This window comes from Camponotus vicinus, unplaced genomic scaffold (genome assembly GCF_025532165.1).
Source record: "Camponotus vicinus isolate PSW18456_S1 unplaced genomic scaffold, iyCamVici1.0 SCAF_1, whole genome shotgun sequence".
In the NCBI taxonomy this organism is placed as follows: domain Eukaryota; kingdom Metazoa; phylum Arthropoda; class Insecta; order Hymenoptera; family Formicidae; genus Camponotus; species Camponotus vicinus.
Genome location: NW_028141945.1, coordinates 21,940,493 through 21,959,602, shown reverse-complemented (window position 1 = coordinate 21,959,602; position 19,110 = coordinate 21,940,493). Strand labels below are relative to the sequence as shown.

The 19,110-nt window shown below is 29.7% G+C and overlaps 1 protein-coding gene across 4 annotated transcripts; it reads right to left on the bottom strand.

Moving 5' to 3' along the window:
- Window positions 1-5,643: 5,643 nt before the first annotated feature.
- LOC145959550 (putative fatty acyl-CoA reductase CG5065) lies at window positions 5,644-18,670 on the bottom strand. Of its 4 annotated transcripts, none has more exons than XM_083078511.1 (9): window positions 18,569-18,669; window positions 16,751-16,988; window positions 12,461-12,600; window positions 12,270-12,392; window positions 11,921-12,046; window positions 11,666-11,811; window positions 11,425-11,534; window positions 10,790-10,985; window positions 5,644-5,972 (listed from the first exon to the last, which is right to left on the bottom strand). In XM_083078511.1, exons 2-9 carry the CDS (start codon window positions 16,833-16,835, stop codon window positions 5,942-5,944), a joined length of 957 nt encoding a protein of 318 aa, XP_082934637.1. In that variant the 5' UTR covers window positions 16,836-16,988; window positions 18,569-18,669; the 3' UTR covers window positions 5,644-5,941. The 4 variants fall into 4 exon arrangements, with proteins under 4 accessions (XP_082934637.1, XP_082934639.1, XP_082934635.1 ...); XM_083078513.1 differs by lacking the exon at window positions 5,644-5,972 and adding an exon at window positions 5,992-6,401; XM_083078509.1 differs by lacking the exon at window positions 5,644-5,972 and adding an exon at window positions 9,107-9,945 and having other exon boundaries at window positions 18,569-18,670.
- Between the last annotated feature and the right edge of the window lie 440 nt (window positions 18,671-19,110).

Genomic DNA, 19,110 nt, shown 5'->3' with positions numbered 1-19,110 from the left:
TCTCTATCTATGTAAGTGTGCAGTATCGTGTTTCCGTACGTGACACAGCTGCCGCAGATATTGTATTTCGATACTACATTGTGGTACATGATAAAACATTTAAATATTTGATAATTGAATATAGTTTTACGTTCGATGACCGTCCGATGAGCGTTCGTTTCCGTTCGACAGCCGTTCATTTCCGTTCGACGAGCGTTCAATTGTCGTTCGATGACCGTTCAATTGCCATTCAATTCCGTTCGACAACCGTTCAATTAACGTTCGATGACCGTTCAACGAGCGTTCGTTTCCGTTCGACGGGCGTTCGATGACCGTTCATTTCCGTTCGACAGTCGTTCGTTTCCGTTCGACGAGCGTTCGTTTCCGTTCGATGACCATTCAATTGCCGTTCAATTCCGTTCGATGACCGTTCATTTCCGTTCGACGAGCGTTCGTTTCCGTTCGACGGGCGTTCAATTACCGTTCGATAGCCGTTCGACGGACGTTCGTTTCCGTTCATTTCCGTTCGATGACCGTTCATTTCCGTTCGACGGGCGTTCAATTACCGTTCGATAGCCGTTCGATGGGCGTTCGATCAGGGTTGACGCATTATATTATAATGTTATATTATATCATGCTAATTTGCATGGGAACATGCATACTTTTGTCTTACGACGCGTTTTTGGTAAAGCGATAATGATACATCCCTTTTCTAAAGTTTCATGCCGAGACGACTGTCTCCTCACAAAGTTGTGATATGATAATATTAATATTATATTATATACCATGCTGAGTTTCATGGGAACGCGCATACTTTTGTCTTACGACGCGTTTTTGATATGGTGATAATGCCGCATCTCTACTATAAAACCTCGTGCCGAGACCTCGTTCTCTCATCAGAAAGTTCTGAATCGTGCGCGAGTAAGAAGTGTTGAATTAAAAGAAAAAAATGGATCGTACAAACATTTACAAGGACTGGAAAACGAAATTGCTTGATCTATTTTGTATCGTCGTGTTAAACATGAATTCCGTTCCTGTGGAATGTAAGTATCGTTTTTGTGAATATTTTGTGAAAAAGTGTAAAAAATTTTGTATTTTTAAATAAATATTTTTGATATAGTTCCAGGATGAAGTCCGCATACCTGGATTTATGAATATTGAGTACCGTCAGTGGGTGCGGGCGGTGCGCCGGGCCGAAAAGGAGGACTTTTCATATATGTAGGGCAACACCCCGGAGAGTCGCAATCACCAGGTTGAAGATATTTTCAACCTGCGGCGGCTCTTCGGGGAAGAGCCCTACGATGAAATAGAAGAGGAAGAATGGATCCAGGGAGAGGAGCAGGAGCAGGAGCAGGAGGAGGAGTAAAGAGGAGTGAAGAAACAGGAATGCATTGATAGATGTAAGTGTTTTTTTTCTTTTTATAAATCTTATCGTAATATATTTCTATTAACGTAGCATCTTTTTTCTGTTGCAGGAGCGGCCTCCCCCTTAGTCCGGCGCATCCCCCCTCCCAATATATATTTTTATTTTTATTATATACTTTTTCCTTTTATTATTATATTATTATATATATTATATATTAAGTACATGCACACGCATACACACACACACACACACATAAATGTATTTACACACACATTTTAAAATAAATTTTATATTTTAATTTAAAAAAATTTATTTATTTACGCGCCTCTCCTTGCGCTCCCATCCCTTGCGTCTCTCTTGCGCTAGTTATAAGTCTCGCGATATCTTCGTTGCGTTCTCTCTCGCGCGTTAGTTGTAAGTCTCGCGATATCTTCGTTCTCTCTCGCACGCGTTGTTCTCGCGCTCTTTCGCTCTCTCTCTCGCACGCGTTGTCTTGCGCTATTATCGTTCTATGTCTCGCGATATTAGACGATTTTTGGCGTGCTTTTGGTATAGCAACCAATGTGTACCAGAATGTCTTACACATTGATAAAACATATATACGTACGTATGTTTTATCAATGTGTAAGACACTCTGGTACACATTGGTTGTTATACCAGAAGGACGCCAAAAATCGCCTATTATAGTTCTCTTTCGTATGCGTTCTCTTCGCGCTATCGTTCTCTCTCGCACGCGTTGCTCTTGCAATATCGTTCTCTTTCGTACGCGTTGTTCGCGATATTATCATTTTCTCTCTTTCATATGCTCGTTGCTCACTTACCTTTGCATCGTCCTTCTCACGCTATCTTACAATGCGTCGTCCTTGTCCCACGTTGACGCCATCCTTGTCTCACGTTGATGTCATCCTTGTCACACGTTGATGCCATCCTTGTCGCACTGTCCTCTTCACACACTTAGCGCTATCCTTTTCCCACATGTAGCGCTATCCTTCTCACACCTTCGCACCGTCTTCTTTCCGCGGATCCCCCTTCTCCTCGCGGACCCCCTCGTCCACCGCTCGCGCCGCGGATCGCGCTGCGGATCCCCCTTCCCCGCGCGGACCCCATCGTCAATCGCTCGCGCCGCGGATCGCGCCGCGGATCCCCCTTCCCCGCGCGGACCCCCTCGTCCATCGCTCGCGCCGCGGATCTCCCTTCCCCGCGCGGACCCCCTCGTCCATCGCTCGCGCCGCGGATCCCCTCCCCCCGCACGTGACGTCACCACCGCACGTGACGTCACCCCCCGCACGTGACGTCATCCCCCCCCCCGCGTGACGTCATCCCCTTCCTGCCCTTTAAGACAAAAACCGGTTTATTAGATATGTTATTAAAGCTACTTAGTCTTTATGCTACATTGTTGGTGGCATAAATGAAACACATGTTGATGGTGAAAGGTACAAGTTATAATTTATTTATATATGTCAATGCTATATGTCAATGCAATTATATAAAAATATCACAAAATATGGTCACATTTATGAATGATATTACAATCGGTACTTGTAGAGGTCCTAAATTCATATTTTAAGTTAGGACATTGTATAAGAATCTCTTGTCTGGTTCCGCGCGCCTCGCTGTTGTCTCTTGATTCGGTTGCTTTGGTATATAGCCGACGATTATATCTAAAATAATTGCTACAACGTGGATGTAAAATATCAAGTAATTTTTAATATATGCTCATCAACAATTATCTCACCATATGTGAGATCATAAACAAGACATGACTGACTTCAATGTTTGAGATATAATATAAAGGAATATAATAAATTCTTGATTACAATACTTTTTGCTGTTAGATAAAAATACATAAAGTAACGTAAAAAATAACACTCGTATTTTAAGATAAATTATATAAAAGAATAGTAATTTAAAACAGGAATCAATACTCTGTATAAAACCATAAGATTAATAACGTGTGATGCTATATCCTCTAACAAATCAAAAGAATATCAGAATTGAGATCTATTATTACTAAAAGTATTGACATTAATAAAATAAGATCACAAATATAAAGTGGTCATAATGCACAGAGTAAATAAGTAAAAAACGAGTTTCGTTATATACTAAAGAACGTAAAATAAAGTAGGAACTATCGTTCTTTGTACTTGTAAATTATCAGTCATATAATAATCTATAGTATCTGCTTATTGCACTAAAATCTTAATCTTTGGTAACTAAAAAATGCTGAAAGTTATTAATTAGAATTAAGCTAGAGTGAGTCTTCCGACTCTTTCTTCCCATTCCACTGAAGAGGCGGGGGGAAGATTCGTCACACCAAATGGCGTCGGATGTGAGAGAGTCGAACTCGGACGTTACTCACGCAGATAATAATGAGAGAATCGAACTGGGATTCTGTTACCTCGTTGTTGAAATGCGGATGAGTCGAACTGGGACTCGTACACCTCGCCCCACAACGGGGGTCGTCGGCAAGGCTCAGTGAGAGAGAGAGTCGAGCGAGGACTCTGTCACCTTACGGCAGGGCTCAGTGAGAGAGAGAGAGTCGAGCGAAGACTCTGTCACCTTACGGCATGGCTCACTGAGAGAGAGAGAGAGAGAGAGAGTCGAGCGAGGACTCTGTCACCTTACGGCATGGGTGGGCGAGAGAAAATCTTACGAGAATCTTGTCGATTCTCTATCACCTTTCGGCTTGCCCTTCGGAGGTGTCTGACTAGAGACGGTAATCTCCGAGCTTTTGTCCCCAATTGGACGAAGGTCGACCTTCCCGATTCGGCGTAGCACAATAATTATACAATGTTAGAGCGCAGTATCTACGGACGCGAAACGGACAAAGTGCACAGGCACACGCCGTCCCCTCCTTCTTGGTCAAAGGGCACGCGCCACGCACGCCCTCCGACCTCTTAGGAAAGAAAGGAAAGTAAAAGCGCTGTTTTATCACGAGTAGCGCGTACGTCCCATACGGGCCTCTCGCGGCCTTCAGGTCCCTCTAACTGGGACTCATATCGGTAACACAGTTTCCTTAACAGACATTTAATTTTGAAATAATTTGTTACCGTACATAATATTTTTACGTGATTGCATTGACACATATAAATAAATGATAACATGTACTTTTCCACAAACATCGATATATTTTTTATTTATGCCACCAAATATAAAAACTAGTTAGCTTTATTATTAACTACTAGTTAGCTTTATTATTAACATATATAATAAATATTATTACATATATAATAACATATATAATAAATTGGTCTCTAGCCTAAGAGGCAAGGGAAATCTATGAAAAATAGAAATAGCACTATAAATACATAAATCTTTATCAATAGTAGAAAACCAAATATCTTTTAAACAAAACATTTACGGGCACATCTTTAGAGGAAAATTTTTTCTTCTTTTGAGATAAATCCTAAATTTATACTTTAAATTAGGACATTTAATCCTCAAAAACACCCTATATATCTAAACATACATATACACATCTAATCTTTATATAATATAATGTAATCCTAAGAACAAGAGAGAGAGAGAGAGAGAGACAAGAGAGAAAACCGAAAGTAGGATTTCTGTCTTGATTAATATTTTCATTTCATATTTATTTTTTTTTAAATGATTTTATTTTTTAAAATCGTATATTTATGTAATCGAAGAAACGTTTATTAAAAACGTATATAATTTATGAGAAAAATCTCATTTATAAATGTTTACAAATTCTATTCTATAAATGGTATAATCTAAGTCTATAAAACGTTAATAAATTGTTGCACGAATAATATATACACACCTGATTTTACAACTAAAATATTATACGACTAATAAACATTTTATTATTATATATATTTAACTCAAAATATGGTCAAATATATATAATAATAAAATATGTTTATTAGTCGTATAATATTTTAGTTGTAAAATCAGGTGTGTATATATTATTCGTGCAACAATTTATTAACGTTTTAAAGACTTAGATTATACCATTCATAGAATAGAATTTTGTAAACATTTTGTTTATAAATGAGATTTTTCTCATAAATTATATACGTTTTCAATAAACGTTTCTTTGATTACATAAATATACGATTTTAAGAAATAAAATAGATGCAGATACATTCTAGAAATTAAACGTTTCTTTTTCTATTCTTATATAATATTTTTTAACGCAAAAAATCCGTTTTGCTTTATGCAAACGTAATAAAAACGTATATTATACGATTGTATAAAAACCATAGAAATTAAAACGTTTATCTGATATACTTATATCACATTTATACTAACTTTACGTTTAATAAATGTTTAATATTCCATCATGTGTTTATTGGGTATAATACTTATAATATGTTTTTGCACTTATTTATTTATTATATCCGTAGAATTAACAATCGCTGTTTGCGATTTAAAAATATTAATTTGACTTTAAAAACCTCAGTTTCTTCATATTATTTTCCGGAGATGATATATAATATTATTTTAGAAAGAATCTCTTTTCTTCCTAAATAATTAAGAATGGATGTTTGTCTCTTTGGCACGCTGTTTCGATCAAATGCAACGTGATAACGATACATTTTTATAACATCGCGATGAATTATGATTGCACATTCATCACGTGGATAGCATCGCACTGTTCAGGTATCTACAAATAAAACATACATCCCTCTCAGTCTTCTGACAGCGACACAACTCTACGCTTTTACATGATATACATTTTGCACTATGAATATGCTTCCTTCACCAATTTATTTAATAAAAAGATTGTAATTGTCGATTAATAGAGAAAAAATAGAGGGAAAAATTTCGACAAGAAATAATCTTGTAAAAGGAACCGTTAAGATGTCTTCATAATTGCAACCTATCCATTTTTATATATATCCAAAAATTGATTGTTCTGAAAAAAAGAATATAAAGTGTATTTTAAGAAGTTGTGTGAAAAATTCATTTGATTTCGTATCTTGCATAACTTTATATATTACATGTATTTTACGGCATAATTAATTAGGTGCTTGAAACTGGTTTTAGCGAAGTTTCTCAACAACGATATGTTTATATATATGCCTTAACCCCCCTGTAACATGAGAATTCAGTGATATATATAAGCCTTAAGCCTGTAACATGAGAATTCAGTGATGGTTCATTATTCGTTCGATTGTAACGTACAGTGCTGCATTGGAGTCTGTTTTCAAACGTAATATTCAAACATAATATTTATTAATCTATTATATACAATAGTCTTTATTAATCTAGTCTTTATTAGTCTAGTCTTTATTAATCAATTATACAAAGTATTTTTTTTTATAAACCTTAATATAAACATAATACTACTATTACATTGTTAATTATATTAATATTAAAAGTTTGAAGAAATCTATATTTTTTCTTACCAGATAATATTTATAGATAATAAAGAAAATTAAGATGTTTTACAAATAATTATTTTTTTAAATTATACATAGAAAGATAAACCATACGGCAAATAAACTCTATTAATTTAAACTAATTTTTATTGTGATTATAACAATACGGATTGCAAACAATTATTTGTTTATATTAAAGAAGCAATTTTACTTTTTTAAATAAAGACATGGACATAAGATCCTAGGATAACCACATTACTTACTAATGGTAGATTCTTCAAATCATTTAGAGACATTTTTTTTCAATGTTATTGTCGAGAGGAAATATCATTGCATGTTTTCAATTTTTACTCTCATATAGCTTTGTAATTAAACTTTAAATTGAAATTCTATTAAAATAAACTTCATCCGAAATTAATTAAAGAATTAACTGAAGTAGTTTTGTTAATCTTTTAACTCTACCAAATTTAGTTTGCAAAAAATATTTTTTTTTAATCACTTATTAATTAATAAATTATTGCTTCAACATTTTCGGAGAAAAAATCGTCTCCAAATGATCCCATGAATTTATTATAATAGAGTTATATTTTTTGTAAACATGTTGACAGTTTATTGATTATAATTTACATAAAGCTTAAAAAAATTTAATGCTCAAATTAAAAAAGTTTGTATACAGAATGTCCCAGGATCACCATACCAACAATAAACTCTATTATAATATAATATCGATATCTCTAGATTTTCACGAGCATGTTAATATATTTATCTGCCGTTAATGTACCATCAATTTTTACTAAATTTCCTACTCCTGACCATGCAAAACAACCCCAAATCATAATACTGCCTCCTCCATATTTTACTGTTTGCTGCAAGTGACGCTCTTGATACTCTTCTCCGGGTTTTTTCCATAGTCTAAGCCTTGTTTTCCGATTAAATAGCTCAAATTTACTCTCGTCGGACTATACAACTTTTTTCCAAAAGTCAATTGGCATGTCTACGTACTTTTTTGCAAATTTGAGACGCTTTATTTTATTATTACGCTTGTTGATAAAGGGCCGTTTTCGTGCAAGGGAAGGCAAGTTTCGGCTGTGAAAATTTGCTTCACGGAGTCTTCGCTCAATAGTTTTATTTGATACATTCAGATGGAGGTTCTCTCGAATTGCACGTGCCGTTAAACATGGATTTTTCTTAATTTCTCGTACAATACGAGAGTCATCTCGATCTGTAGTCGCTCAATTTCTTCCTCTTCCTGCTCTATCCGCAACAGAACTAGTCTCTCGAAACTTTTTCCACAGCTTTTGCACTTGAGTTTTGCTTACTTCAAATTTTGCTGCTACTTTTCTTTGCGAAGAACCTTTCTGTATATCTTTTATAATTAATTTTCGTATTTGTGCACAAGTTTATTTCCTAGCCATGTTAACACGCGAATTTTCTCAGTTAAGAAACAATAACCGAATGAAACAAACGCGTATTACAATGTCACACAACACAGTATATAAACAAAACACATAATTCGCCTAACCGAGAAAATAGAGTAAGTTGCAGTGCCAACTAAGATAGCGGTTTCTTTATTTTGTCCACGTATAAAATGCAACATTCTTGAAAAAAAGTCCAAAAAAATTACTCTAACAAAAATGTTATTTTTTGTTATATGGATATTAAAATTAAGTTGATAAATAATTATTTGAGCCAAAAACATTCAATGTTTTTTTACGTTTTTATAGTTTTTAGAGACAAAAATTTACAAAATAAAAGGTGGTCTCTTTTTTTTGTCGGGCATTGTATATATATATATACACCGTATTTCTTATTTCATCCATTATTGTATATGTAAGATAACATTATCATATAATTGTTATTTTAATGTTTATTTAGTTTTATTGTTTTAATTGTTTATATTATCAAAATAATATTACATTTACAAATATTGTTCAAGAAGGCATTTTGCGAAATAAGTGCAAATACATTTACAGAATATAGTAAAGTCTGAATAGATGGAGCAACGTGCAACAGAATACACACACGGTGAACATTTCGTTTATCGATCGGAAAACACAATAACTTTATTTAAAACAGAACTTGTACATATACATATATAAGTTCTGTTTTAAATAAATTTATTGTTTTCTCTTAATTAAATGCTATGTGTCTATCTAAGAGCGTTGTTATGTATCTGTTCCATGTTTAAATGTAAAAAGGCATGAACAACTTGTTTCATATTTAGTAGAAATTCTCTCTGTAGATAAACATTTTATAAATAGCGCAATACATAGTATATTTTATAAACAAATATCTATTTTGTTCATAATAATCGCACCAAAAATATTTTATCTTGTGCTATCATCGAGAATCATGTTTCTCACATGTCAATCTCTTCTCGCGGTAACAGGCTATTTCTTTTAGTTTAGAAAATTAATTAAGGTGATTTCTTTTTATTAGGACACCCTATATAGATGCAACATATATATACGGCAACTACTTCATCTTTTCGATAGAGTTCTCATAGCTACACCAACTGAAACGTCAGTCGAGGAAATCTACAGGTGCTACTTATTTTTATTTGCTAATCTCAGTATTAATTTTTAAAAAATCATGGATTACAAACAAAACAATGAAGCTGAAATGCACAAGACGCCTATACAAAAATTTTACGCCGGACAGTCAATCTTCATTACAGGTATTTATTATATAACTGAATAGAATAAAAAATAGTAAAATAAGTAGATTAGATAATATGTGAATAATTTTGATCCGCACATATTAAATTTAGAAGAACAGTTCCGTTGTGCAATAGCAATCGTCACATCAGAAATGGTCCAATTATACCAAAAAATCTTATCCTCAGAGCGAATATGTGTATACAAATAAAAAGTCTGCATTTCGAACATATGCTTTAAAACATTTATTGATCTATTTTAGAGCCAAAAAAAATTTTTAGAACGTTGAAACAATAATTTTGGATGAAAATTATTCACACATGTTATTTAATCTACTTATTTTATTTTCATGCAGTTATCATGCATAGTTCTGTAAAACTTTTATCAAAATAATAAAATAGCGTATATGCTCAAATGCTGCGCAAGCTGTGCGCGCGCCGCCTCTGATTCATGCGTAATCTAAAACACTTATTCGTAGCTTAAAGTTGCTCTTATTAAAAAAATAATATTCAGATGCAATTTTGGCAAAAGAAAATGTTGTTTCTTTTGGCATGAACTATCACGCTGTGCATTCCGCGTCCGCGAATTCTGGTACATTCTGTATATATAATAATAGATGTCATGTATAGATTTAATATGTCATATTTAATTTAAATACTTAAATACTTAAACTTTAGTCAAGTTAACAACTTTTTCTCAGTGTAATAGAAAACTGATTACCGATATGTGTGATGTGTGTGAAGGATATGTGTGAATAAGTAATTAAGTATTTGTGTTAAACTACGTTTAACTATTTCTTTAATTTTTAGACTTATGAAATTTCTTCATTAATAAACAAATTAAACTTTCATTAAAATAACAATTCAATTAAAATTCAATTAAAATCCAATTAAAACATTAGTCTCGATATTATTTACATATTATATATTTATCGATTTGAAAACAGAATTAGATGTAAATTTGTGCCTGAAAAATAGTCATGCGATGCTCTTCACAAATCTTTCCTATCCTTACATAAAATAGTAATTAAGTATTTGTGTTAAACTACGTTATTTCTTTAATTTTTAAAATTGAGGACTAAAGATAGGACTGAGATTGATGCCAATATTTAATATCTGATGACAATAATTAATATCGAAACTACTTATGACAAAAATGAAATACAGTACCAATCAAAAATATATCTTTATGTTTTTTTTGAGGATAACTTAATTCAAAGTGTATATATATTTAATTAATTTTTCGTTGCTGTTTTCATTATTGAATGAAAAATCTATCGTTTAATAATCCATATACCTATTATTAAAATATGTGTGATTAGATAGAAATATATGCACATTGAATTAAGTTATCCTTAAAAAACATAAAGGTGATATATTTTTGGCCAGTACTGTATGTGTTATTATCAGATGTGTGCGTTCCTTGATGATATTTGATTATACCTGCATTGATTAGAGACATCCCATGCACTAGCAATTAAAGCGTTTACGGTAAAATCAACAGGCACCAAATTCGCCGTAATATCGGGATCGCACCATTGAAATCTCGTGAAACCGAGCAGGATATATATTGTACTGCCAATTGGTCCATATAAGTTATCGCCCCATCCGACGATCGGTTCGTTAGCGCTAGGCATGACTGAAAAAATATTCATTTTTTTTTCGTTAAAGCTTGCACTTAATAATAATCTGCAATATTTTTGCGATTTTACGTTATCATCTTAAAATTTCATTTTTTTCAGTACTATGTTATATTAATATTAATTATTAATTTATTTATTAATGACAATAATTATACTTTTATATTACACATAAGAAATGTATATGTATTTTATGATATTTCTCGCAAGATTATATACGATAAATCTACGATATAAATGAATTATATACGATAAAAATGAATTTGCATTATATATACATATATATATACATATATATATATATATATATATATATATATATCTTATGATATAATATGAAGATGATTTATATATAATAAAGATGAATTATAAATTAAAAAATTAATTAATATAAAAATTAGTATGATAAAATAATGTATAATTAATTAAATTCTTTACCCATTGCAGGTCGAAATATTCCAATAGGTAAGTTTTTGCCTTCGTCTCTGAGAAGAATCTCTGTAATGGCTTTTGTACATGTATATGTATTCGGCCACAATGAAGCCATTCTATCAAAATAATAATATTACAGTAATTTATTATAATAATTTTGATTTATTATAAACATTTATTTTTTTACATGGAAAGTTTATTATTATTATCTTATTTATTATATATCGAGAACAAAGAAAATACGCACCTAGATAATTTTTCATCGTTTTTGGGTAAAGCACGCATTGATGTAATAAAATCCTTATGATCATTAGGATATGTGTAAAAACGTTCCTCGATAAGTATTGAGTTATCGTGGCAATGTGCATACAAGGTCGATATGTGAATGAATGACTGCAAAATAAATGTCAATATCGATTTAATTATTTCTTTAAAATTCATAAAAATTAATAATATTCTTCCCAATTATTTTACAATATTTATTGTTACAAAATAAAATTACCTTTAAGTTTGACATACGTTTAGCGATGTTTAAAATGGTATTTGTAGCCATAATGTTTATTGTCGTAGCAATTTTTATTTCCTCGTTAAAACGCATAGTCGCCGCCAAGTGGAAAATTATGGACACCTGCAATATAAAGTAAATATAATAAGAATTTTTTTCTAATATAAATCTAATATTTCTAATATATTATATTGTAATATTTCAAATATATAAAAAGAAGATTTATTTTTGACTATCTTAATAATTAATATTTTTAATTTACATAGAATATATATCTCTTAAACATACGATAACTTTTTTGAGCTGAATATAATTATACAAATGCAAGAGAAATCTGAATTATTACCTCACGTATCAGGATATTCTTATCATTTTCGGACAGTCCTAAATCTTCAACATCAAAATTGCCTATAATTGGCACAACTTTTTTGCGAAAATTAGGCACTTCCTCTCTTAATCGATCATACAACTGCAGATTATAAATTCACATAGTAATGTTTCATGAATACATCATATTACTGCTTTTTAGATACTCACCGAATTTTTAAATATGTCATCCAGTCGGCTTTCAGGGCACTTGTCCTTTTTCGGGCGTATCAATAGATACATTGTAGAAATATCGGGACAACTTCGTAACAATTTTTCAATTAACATTTTTCCGAGAAACCCGGTACTACCTGTAAAAAAAATAGAAAAGTAAAATTAAATATAAACTGTAATATGTATTAATTACAATATCCAGAAAGATAATGTAAGGAAAGAGTCTCGTAAGAATTCTAGTATTACGAATTTATTATTTATATGTATATAGTAATTAATACTATTTTCAAAATTATTAAACGTATATTGTTACTAAAACAAACTAATATTTGAAATGTTTTTTACATTTATCAATTGAAAATTAATTTTAAATTATTAATTAATATATTAAATACAGAGATTTTAATTTGAGAACTTGTAGTAGAGTTACTAATATATAATAATTAATGATAGTTAATAATAGTAATTTATTTTGTTCCAAAAGTTTTCCTACGAACATACGCATGGTACATAAAGTATATAATAAAATGAAATAATAGTGTAATAAATTGAAAAAATTGAGAATACAAAAAATAGAGTAATAAAAATAGAAAACAAAATGAAGACTAAAATATAAATATAAATAAAAATTAAATATATTGAATAAAAAATAAAATAAGAATGAATATGTTAGAGTGACAATGTGAAATTTAGCTAAAAGGACAGAAGCAGTTGATAGAAGTCTATAAGCAACCAACTTTTATCGTTTGACATTTAGGAAATGTATTGCAAAGTTTCTTTTGAATGATTTAATGGAGAGCAATTCAATGATTTTAGGGTAACTAATTCAACAAAGGGAATGCTCTTCAAAGGATTTGTGCTAAATTATTCCCCAATATAATGAGACTTTTAGCCTCTAAAGAAGATATGATCCGAGGTGGAATCTCTCATAAGCGGATAAATGCTTAAATCTATTGAAAAGACAGATTGAATTATCAGTGGAAAGCAGCTGTATAATAGAGTAAAGCAATCTAAAAAATAAGTCGAAAAGTCGCTTTTTCACAGCGAAATCAAATCCAAGATCTAAGTAATGCAGAAAATTTGAGATTTTTATGATTCAAAAATTTTATTGCTGTTTGCTTATAAATCTAATTTTTAAATTAAAAGTTATTTGCAACTTCAGTGTTTACAAGTCTGTATCATTAGTAAATCATCAGCGTAGTAATTGATGTAAAGCAGTATAAAAACAATTTACAAACAATTTACAGTTGTTTGTAAGTGCAAAAATCTTTCTTTTTAAATCTTTAGTTGATTTATGATTGATTCTAATTATAATGTTGCAAATATTTCAAATAAAACTTACTTATAAAAATATGCAATCAATGATTACGCATATCACTCTTGTCGATGAAATAAAGAAAATTGATTTTTATCAAGAAATTGCAAATTTTATTTGTATCACTTGGAAATGATTAACATTGTTTTATTTTATTAACTTTAATTGAAAGATAGAAACCTAATCACTAACAACAGCCCATTTTTATTGATCAAATTTATAGTTGTATTCTTAAAAATAAAGATACAAAATAAAGATAGATTTATAAACTATATACATAAAATTAACTTGTAGTATTTACTAACTGGCTTATTTATAAAGATTGAAAAGAATAGAGTGATTCAAAGATAATATTTAGCTAATCAATATAAAGAGAGATACTATTTATTAAAAACTAGTTAAAATTGCTAATACGTTAAATGTATGATTAGGATTCTATATTGTTTTATGTTTCATGGTCATGTAGATAAAAATAAAATCAATTGAAAATGCAAATTTAAAAAATCAAATATATGATCTTTATAAATATAAATATAAATGTTTTAATGTGTCAAAAAAAAATATCTTACCGTTAAGATTATTGGTTAAAAGTAAACCGGTTATCATCAATGACTTCAATAATAGCTGTTTAGATACTTGCGAATTTTAAATAATTTATTGTAAAAATCAGTTTATATTTGCAGAATAAATTTTCTTTATTAAGATAATCTAGTTATAGACAATGCGATCAAATATTTTAGAAGAGGTACAAAAGCACGTAAAGAGCTGAAAATCTAACGGTGAAGATAAATTATCTAATTTTTTTGATAAAACATAAATTTTTTTACAGCATAGAATAAGATACATACACACACACACCAACAAAGAAAAGAAACAAAAGTTATCTGAATTAAAATCAAGCTGTAAGGAAAATTATTATCGCTTTCATGTAATGAAAAAAACCTAGAATTAGAATAAGAGAAATAAAAATTTTGTTAAAATTATTGTAAAATGATATAATAATTTTAACAAAATTTTTATTTCTTTTATTCTAAATCTAGGTTTTTTTTATTACACGAAAGCGATATTAATTTTCCTTATATATATATATATATATATATATATATATATATATATAGAACAAAGTAGATTTAACCGTAAGAATTTGCGGTATAATGAATAAGACTCATGTATGTAAGGCAGACATAAGCCGAGGATAGTAATAAGTTAGTAGTAAGCAAAGCGAGCGGTTGTCGGATAAGCGTTGTCTTCCCTGCGCGGTGAATTACAGCATAGGTGTTAGGTTTCTGCTGTACGATTTATGGTGTATTTTTAGTTTTATTCTTAGTTTATTTTTATTTTTATTTTTATTTTTTCCATATTTCTTTATCTTTATTTACACTTTGATTTATTGTATTATATTGTATTCATTTTCATTTTTTGTTTTTATCTTATATTTTCTTTGTATTTTCTTTTGGTTTAGTTGGATTTGCATGATTCTGTATTTATTCTGTGAAATGGTTGTAAGAGGTTCGGGTACGCTCCTCGAAAAAGCACCTTCAATCCCCAAGGGGACGAATAAAGATATCAATCAAATAATGCATAAGACTCATGTGCGTCATTGTTTAAGTTTACGATTGTCGTACTCAATTTTAACTGTGCGGTTAATGGACTGAGCAATATTTCTAGCCGATTTATATTCTAGATAAACAAAACATATTATATGTAAGGATATTTTATGTAAGGATAGGAAAGATTTGTGAAGAGCATCGCATGACTATTTTTCAGGCACAAACTTACATCTAATTCTGTTTTCATATCGATAAATATATAATATGTAAATAATATCGAGACTAATGTTTTAATTGGATTTTAATTGAATTTTAATTGAATTGTTATTTTAATGAAAGTTTAATTTGTTTATTAATGAAGAAATTTCATAAGTCTAAAATTTAAAGAAATAACGTAGTTTAACACAAATACTTAATTACTATTTTATGTAAGGATAGGAAAGATTTGTGAAGAGCATCGCATGACTATTTTTCAGGCACAAACTTACATCTAATTCTGTTTTCAAGTCGATAAATATATAATATGTAAATAATATCGAGACTAATGTTTTAATTGGATTTTAATTGAATTTTAATTGAATTGTTATTTTAATGAAAGTTTAATTTGTTTATTAATGAAGAAATTTCATAAGTCTAAAAATTAAAGAAATAGTTAAACGTAGTTTAACACAAATACTTAATTACTTATTCACACATATCCTTCACACACATCACACATATCGGTAATCAGTTTTCTATTACACTGAGAAAAAGTTGTTAACTTGACTAAAGTTTAAGTATTTAAGTATTTAAATTAAATATGACATATTAAATCTATACATGACATCTATTATTATATATACAGAATGTACCAGAATTCGCGGACGCGGAATGCACAGCGTGATAGTTCATGCCAAAAGAAACAATATTTTCTTTTGCCAAAATTGCATCTGAATATTATTTTTTTAATAAGAGCAACATTAAGCTAACGAATAAGTGTTTTAGATTACGCATGAATCAGAGGCGGCGCGCGCACAGCTTGCGCAGCATTTGAGCATATACGCTATTTTATTATTTTGATAAAAGTTTTACAGAACTATGCATGATAACTGCATGAAAATAAAATAAGTAGATTAAATAACATGTGTGAATAATTTTGATCCAAAATTATTATTTCAACGTTCTAAAAATTTTTTTGGCTCTAAAATAGATCAATAAATGTTTTAAAGCATATGTTCGAAATGCAGACTTTTTATTTGTATACACATATTCGCTCTGAGGATAAGATTTTTTGGTATAATTGGACCATTTCTGATGTGACGATTGCTATTGCACAACGGAACTGTTCTTCTAAATTTAATATGTGTGGATCAAAATTATTCACATATTATCTAATCTACTTATTTCACTATTTTTTATTCTATTCAGTTATATAATAAATACCTGTAATGAAGATTGACTGTCCGGCGTAAAATTTTTTTATCGGCGTCTTGTGCATTTCAGCTTCATTGTTTCGATTGTAATCCATGATTTTTTTAAAATTAATACTGAGATTAGCAAATAAAAATAAGTGGCACCTGTAGATTTCCTCGACTGACGTTTCAGTTGGTGTAGCTATGAGAACTCTATCGAAAAGATGAAGTAGGTGCCGTATATATATGTTGCATCTATATAGGGTGTCCTAATAAAAAGAAATCACCTTAATTAATTTTCTAAACTAAAAGAAATAGCCTGTTACCGCGAGAAGAGATTGACATGTGAGAAACATGATTCTCGATGATAGCACAAGATAAAATATTTTTGGTGCGATTATTATGAACAAAATAGATATTTGTTTATAAAATATACTATGTATTGCGCTATTTATAAAATGTTTATCTACAGAGAGAATTTCTACTAAATATGAAACAAGTTGTTCATGCCTTTTTACATTTAAACATGGAACAGATACATAACAACGCTCTTACATAGATACATAGCATTTAATTAAGAGAAAACAATAAATTTATTTAAAACAGAACTTATATATGTATATGTACAAGTTCTGTTTTAAATAAAGTTATTGTGTTTTCCGATCGATAAACGAAATGTTCACCGTGTGTGTATTCTGTTGCACGTTGCTCCATCTATTCAGACTTTACTATATTCTGTAAATGTATTTGCACTTATTTCGCAAAATGCCTTCTTGAACAATATTTGTAAATGTAATATTATTTTGATAATATAAACAATTAAAACAATAAAACTAAATAAACATTAAAATAACAATTATATGATAATGTTATCTTACATATACAATAATGGATGAAATAAGAAATACGGTGTATATATATATATATATATATATATATATATATATATATATATATATATTATAATATAATAGAGTTTATTGTTGGTATGGTGACCCTGGGACATTCTGTATACAAACTTTTTTAATTTGAGCATTAAATTTTTTTAAGCTTTATGTAAATTATAATCAATAAACTGTCAACATGTTTACAAAAAATATAACTCTATTATAATAAATTCATGGGATCATTTGGAGACGATTTTTTCTCCGAAAATGTTGAAGCAATAATTTATTAATTAATAAGTGATTAAAAAAAAATATTTTTTGCAAACTAAATTTGGTAGAGTTAAAAGATTAACAAAACTACTTCAGTTAATTCTTTAATTAATTTCGGATGAAGTTTATTTTAATAGAATTTCAATTTAAAGTTTAATTACAAAGCTATATGATAGTAAAAATTGAAAACATGCAATGATATTTCCTCTCGACAATAACATTGAAAAAAAATGTCTCTAAATGATTTGAATAATCTACCATTAGTAAGTAATGTGGTTATCCTAGGATCTTATGTCCATGTCTTTATTTAAAAAAGTAAAATTGCTTCTTTAATATAAACAAATAATTGTTTGCAATCCATTGTTATAATCACAATAAAAATTAGTTTAAATTAATAGAGTTTATTTGCCGTATGGTTTATCTTTCTATGTATAATTTAAAAAAATAATTATTTGTAAAACATCTTAATTTTCTTTATTATCTATAAATATTATCTGGTAAGAAAAAATATAGATTCCTTCAAACTTTTAATATTAATATAATTAACAATGTAATAGTAGTATTATGTTTATATTAAGGTTTATAAAAAAAATACTTTGTATAATTGATTAATAAAGACTAGACTAATAAAGACTAGATTAATAAAGACTATTGTATATAATAGATTAATAAATATTATGTTTGAATATTACCTTTGAAAACAGACTCCAATGCAGCACTGTACGTTGCAATCGAACGAATAATGAACTATCACTGAATTCTCATGTTACAGGCTTAAGGCTTATATATATCACTGAATTCTCATGTTACAGGGGGGTTAAGGCATATATATAAACATATCGTTGTTGAGAAACTTCGCTAAAACCAGTTTCAAGCACCTAATTATGCCGTAAAATACATGTAATATATAAAGTTATGCAAGATACGAAATCAAATGAATTTTTCACACAACTTCTTAAAATACACTTTATATTCTTTTTTTCAAAACAATCAATTTTTGGATATATATAAAAATGGATAGGTTGCAATTATGAAGACATCTTAACGGTTCCTTTTACAAGATTATTTCTTGTCGAAATTTTTCCCTCTATTTTTTCTCTATTAATCGACAATTACAATCTTTTTATTAAATAAATTGGTGAAGGAAGCATATTCATAGTGCAAAATATATATCATGTAAAAGCGTAGAGTTGTGTCGCTGTCAGAAGACTGAGAAGGATGTATGTTTTATTTG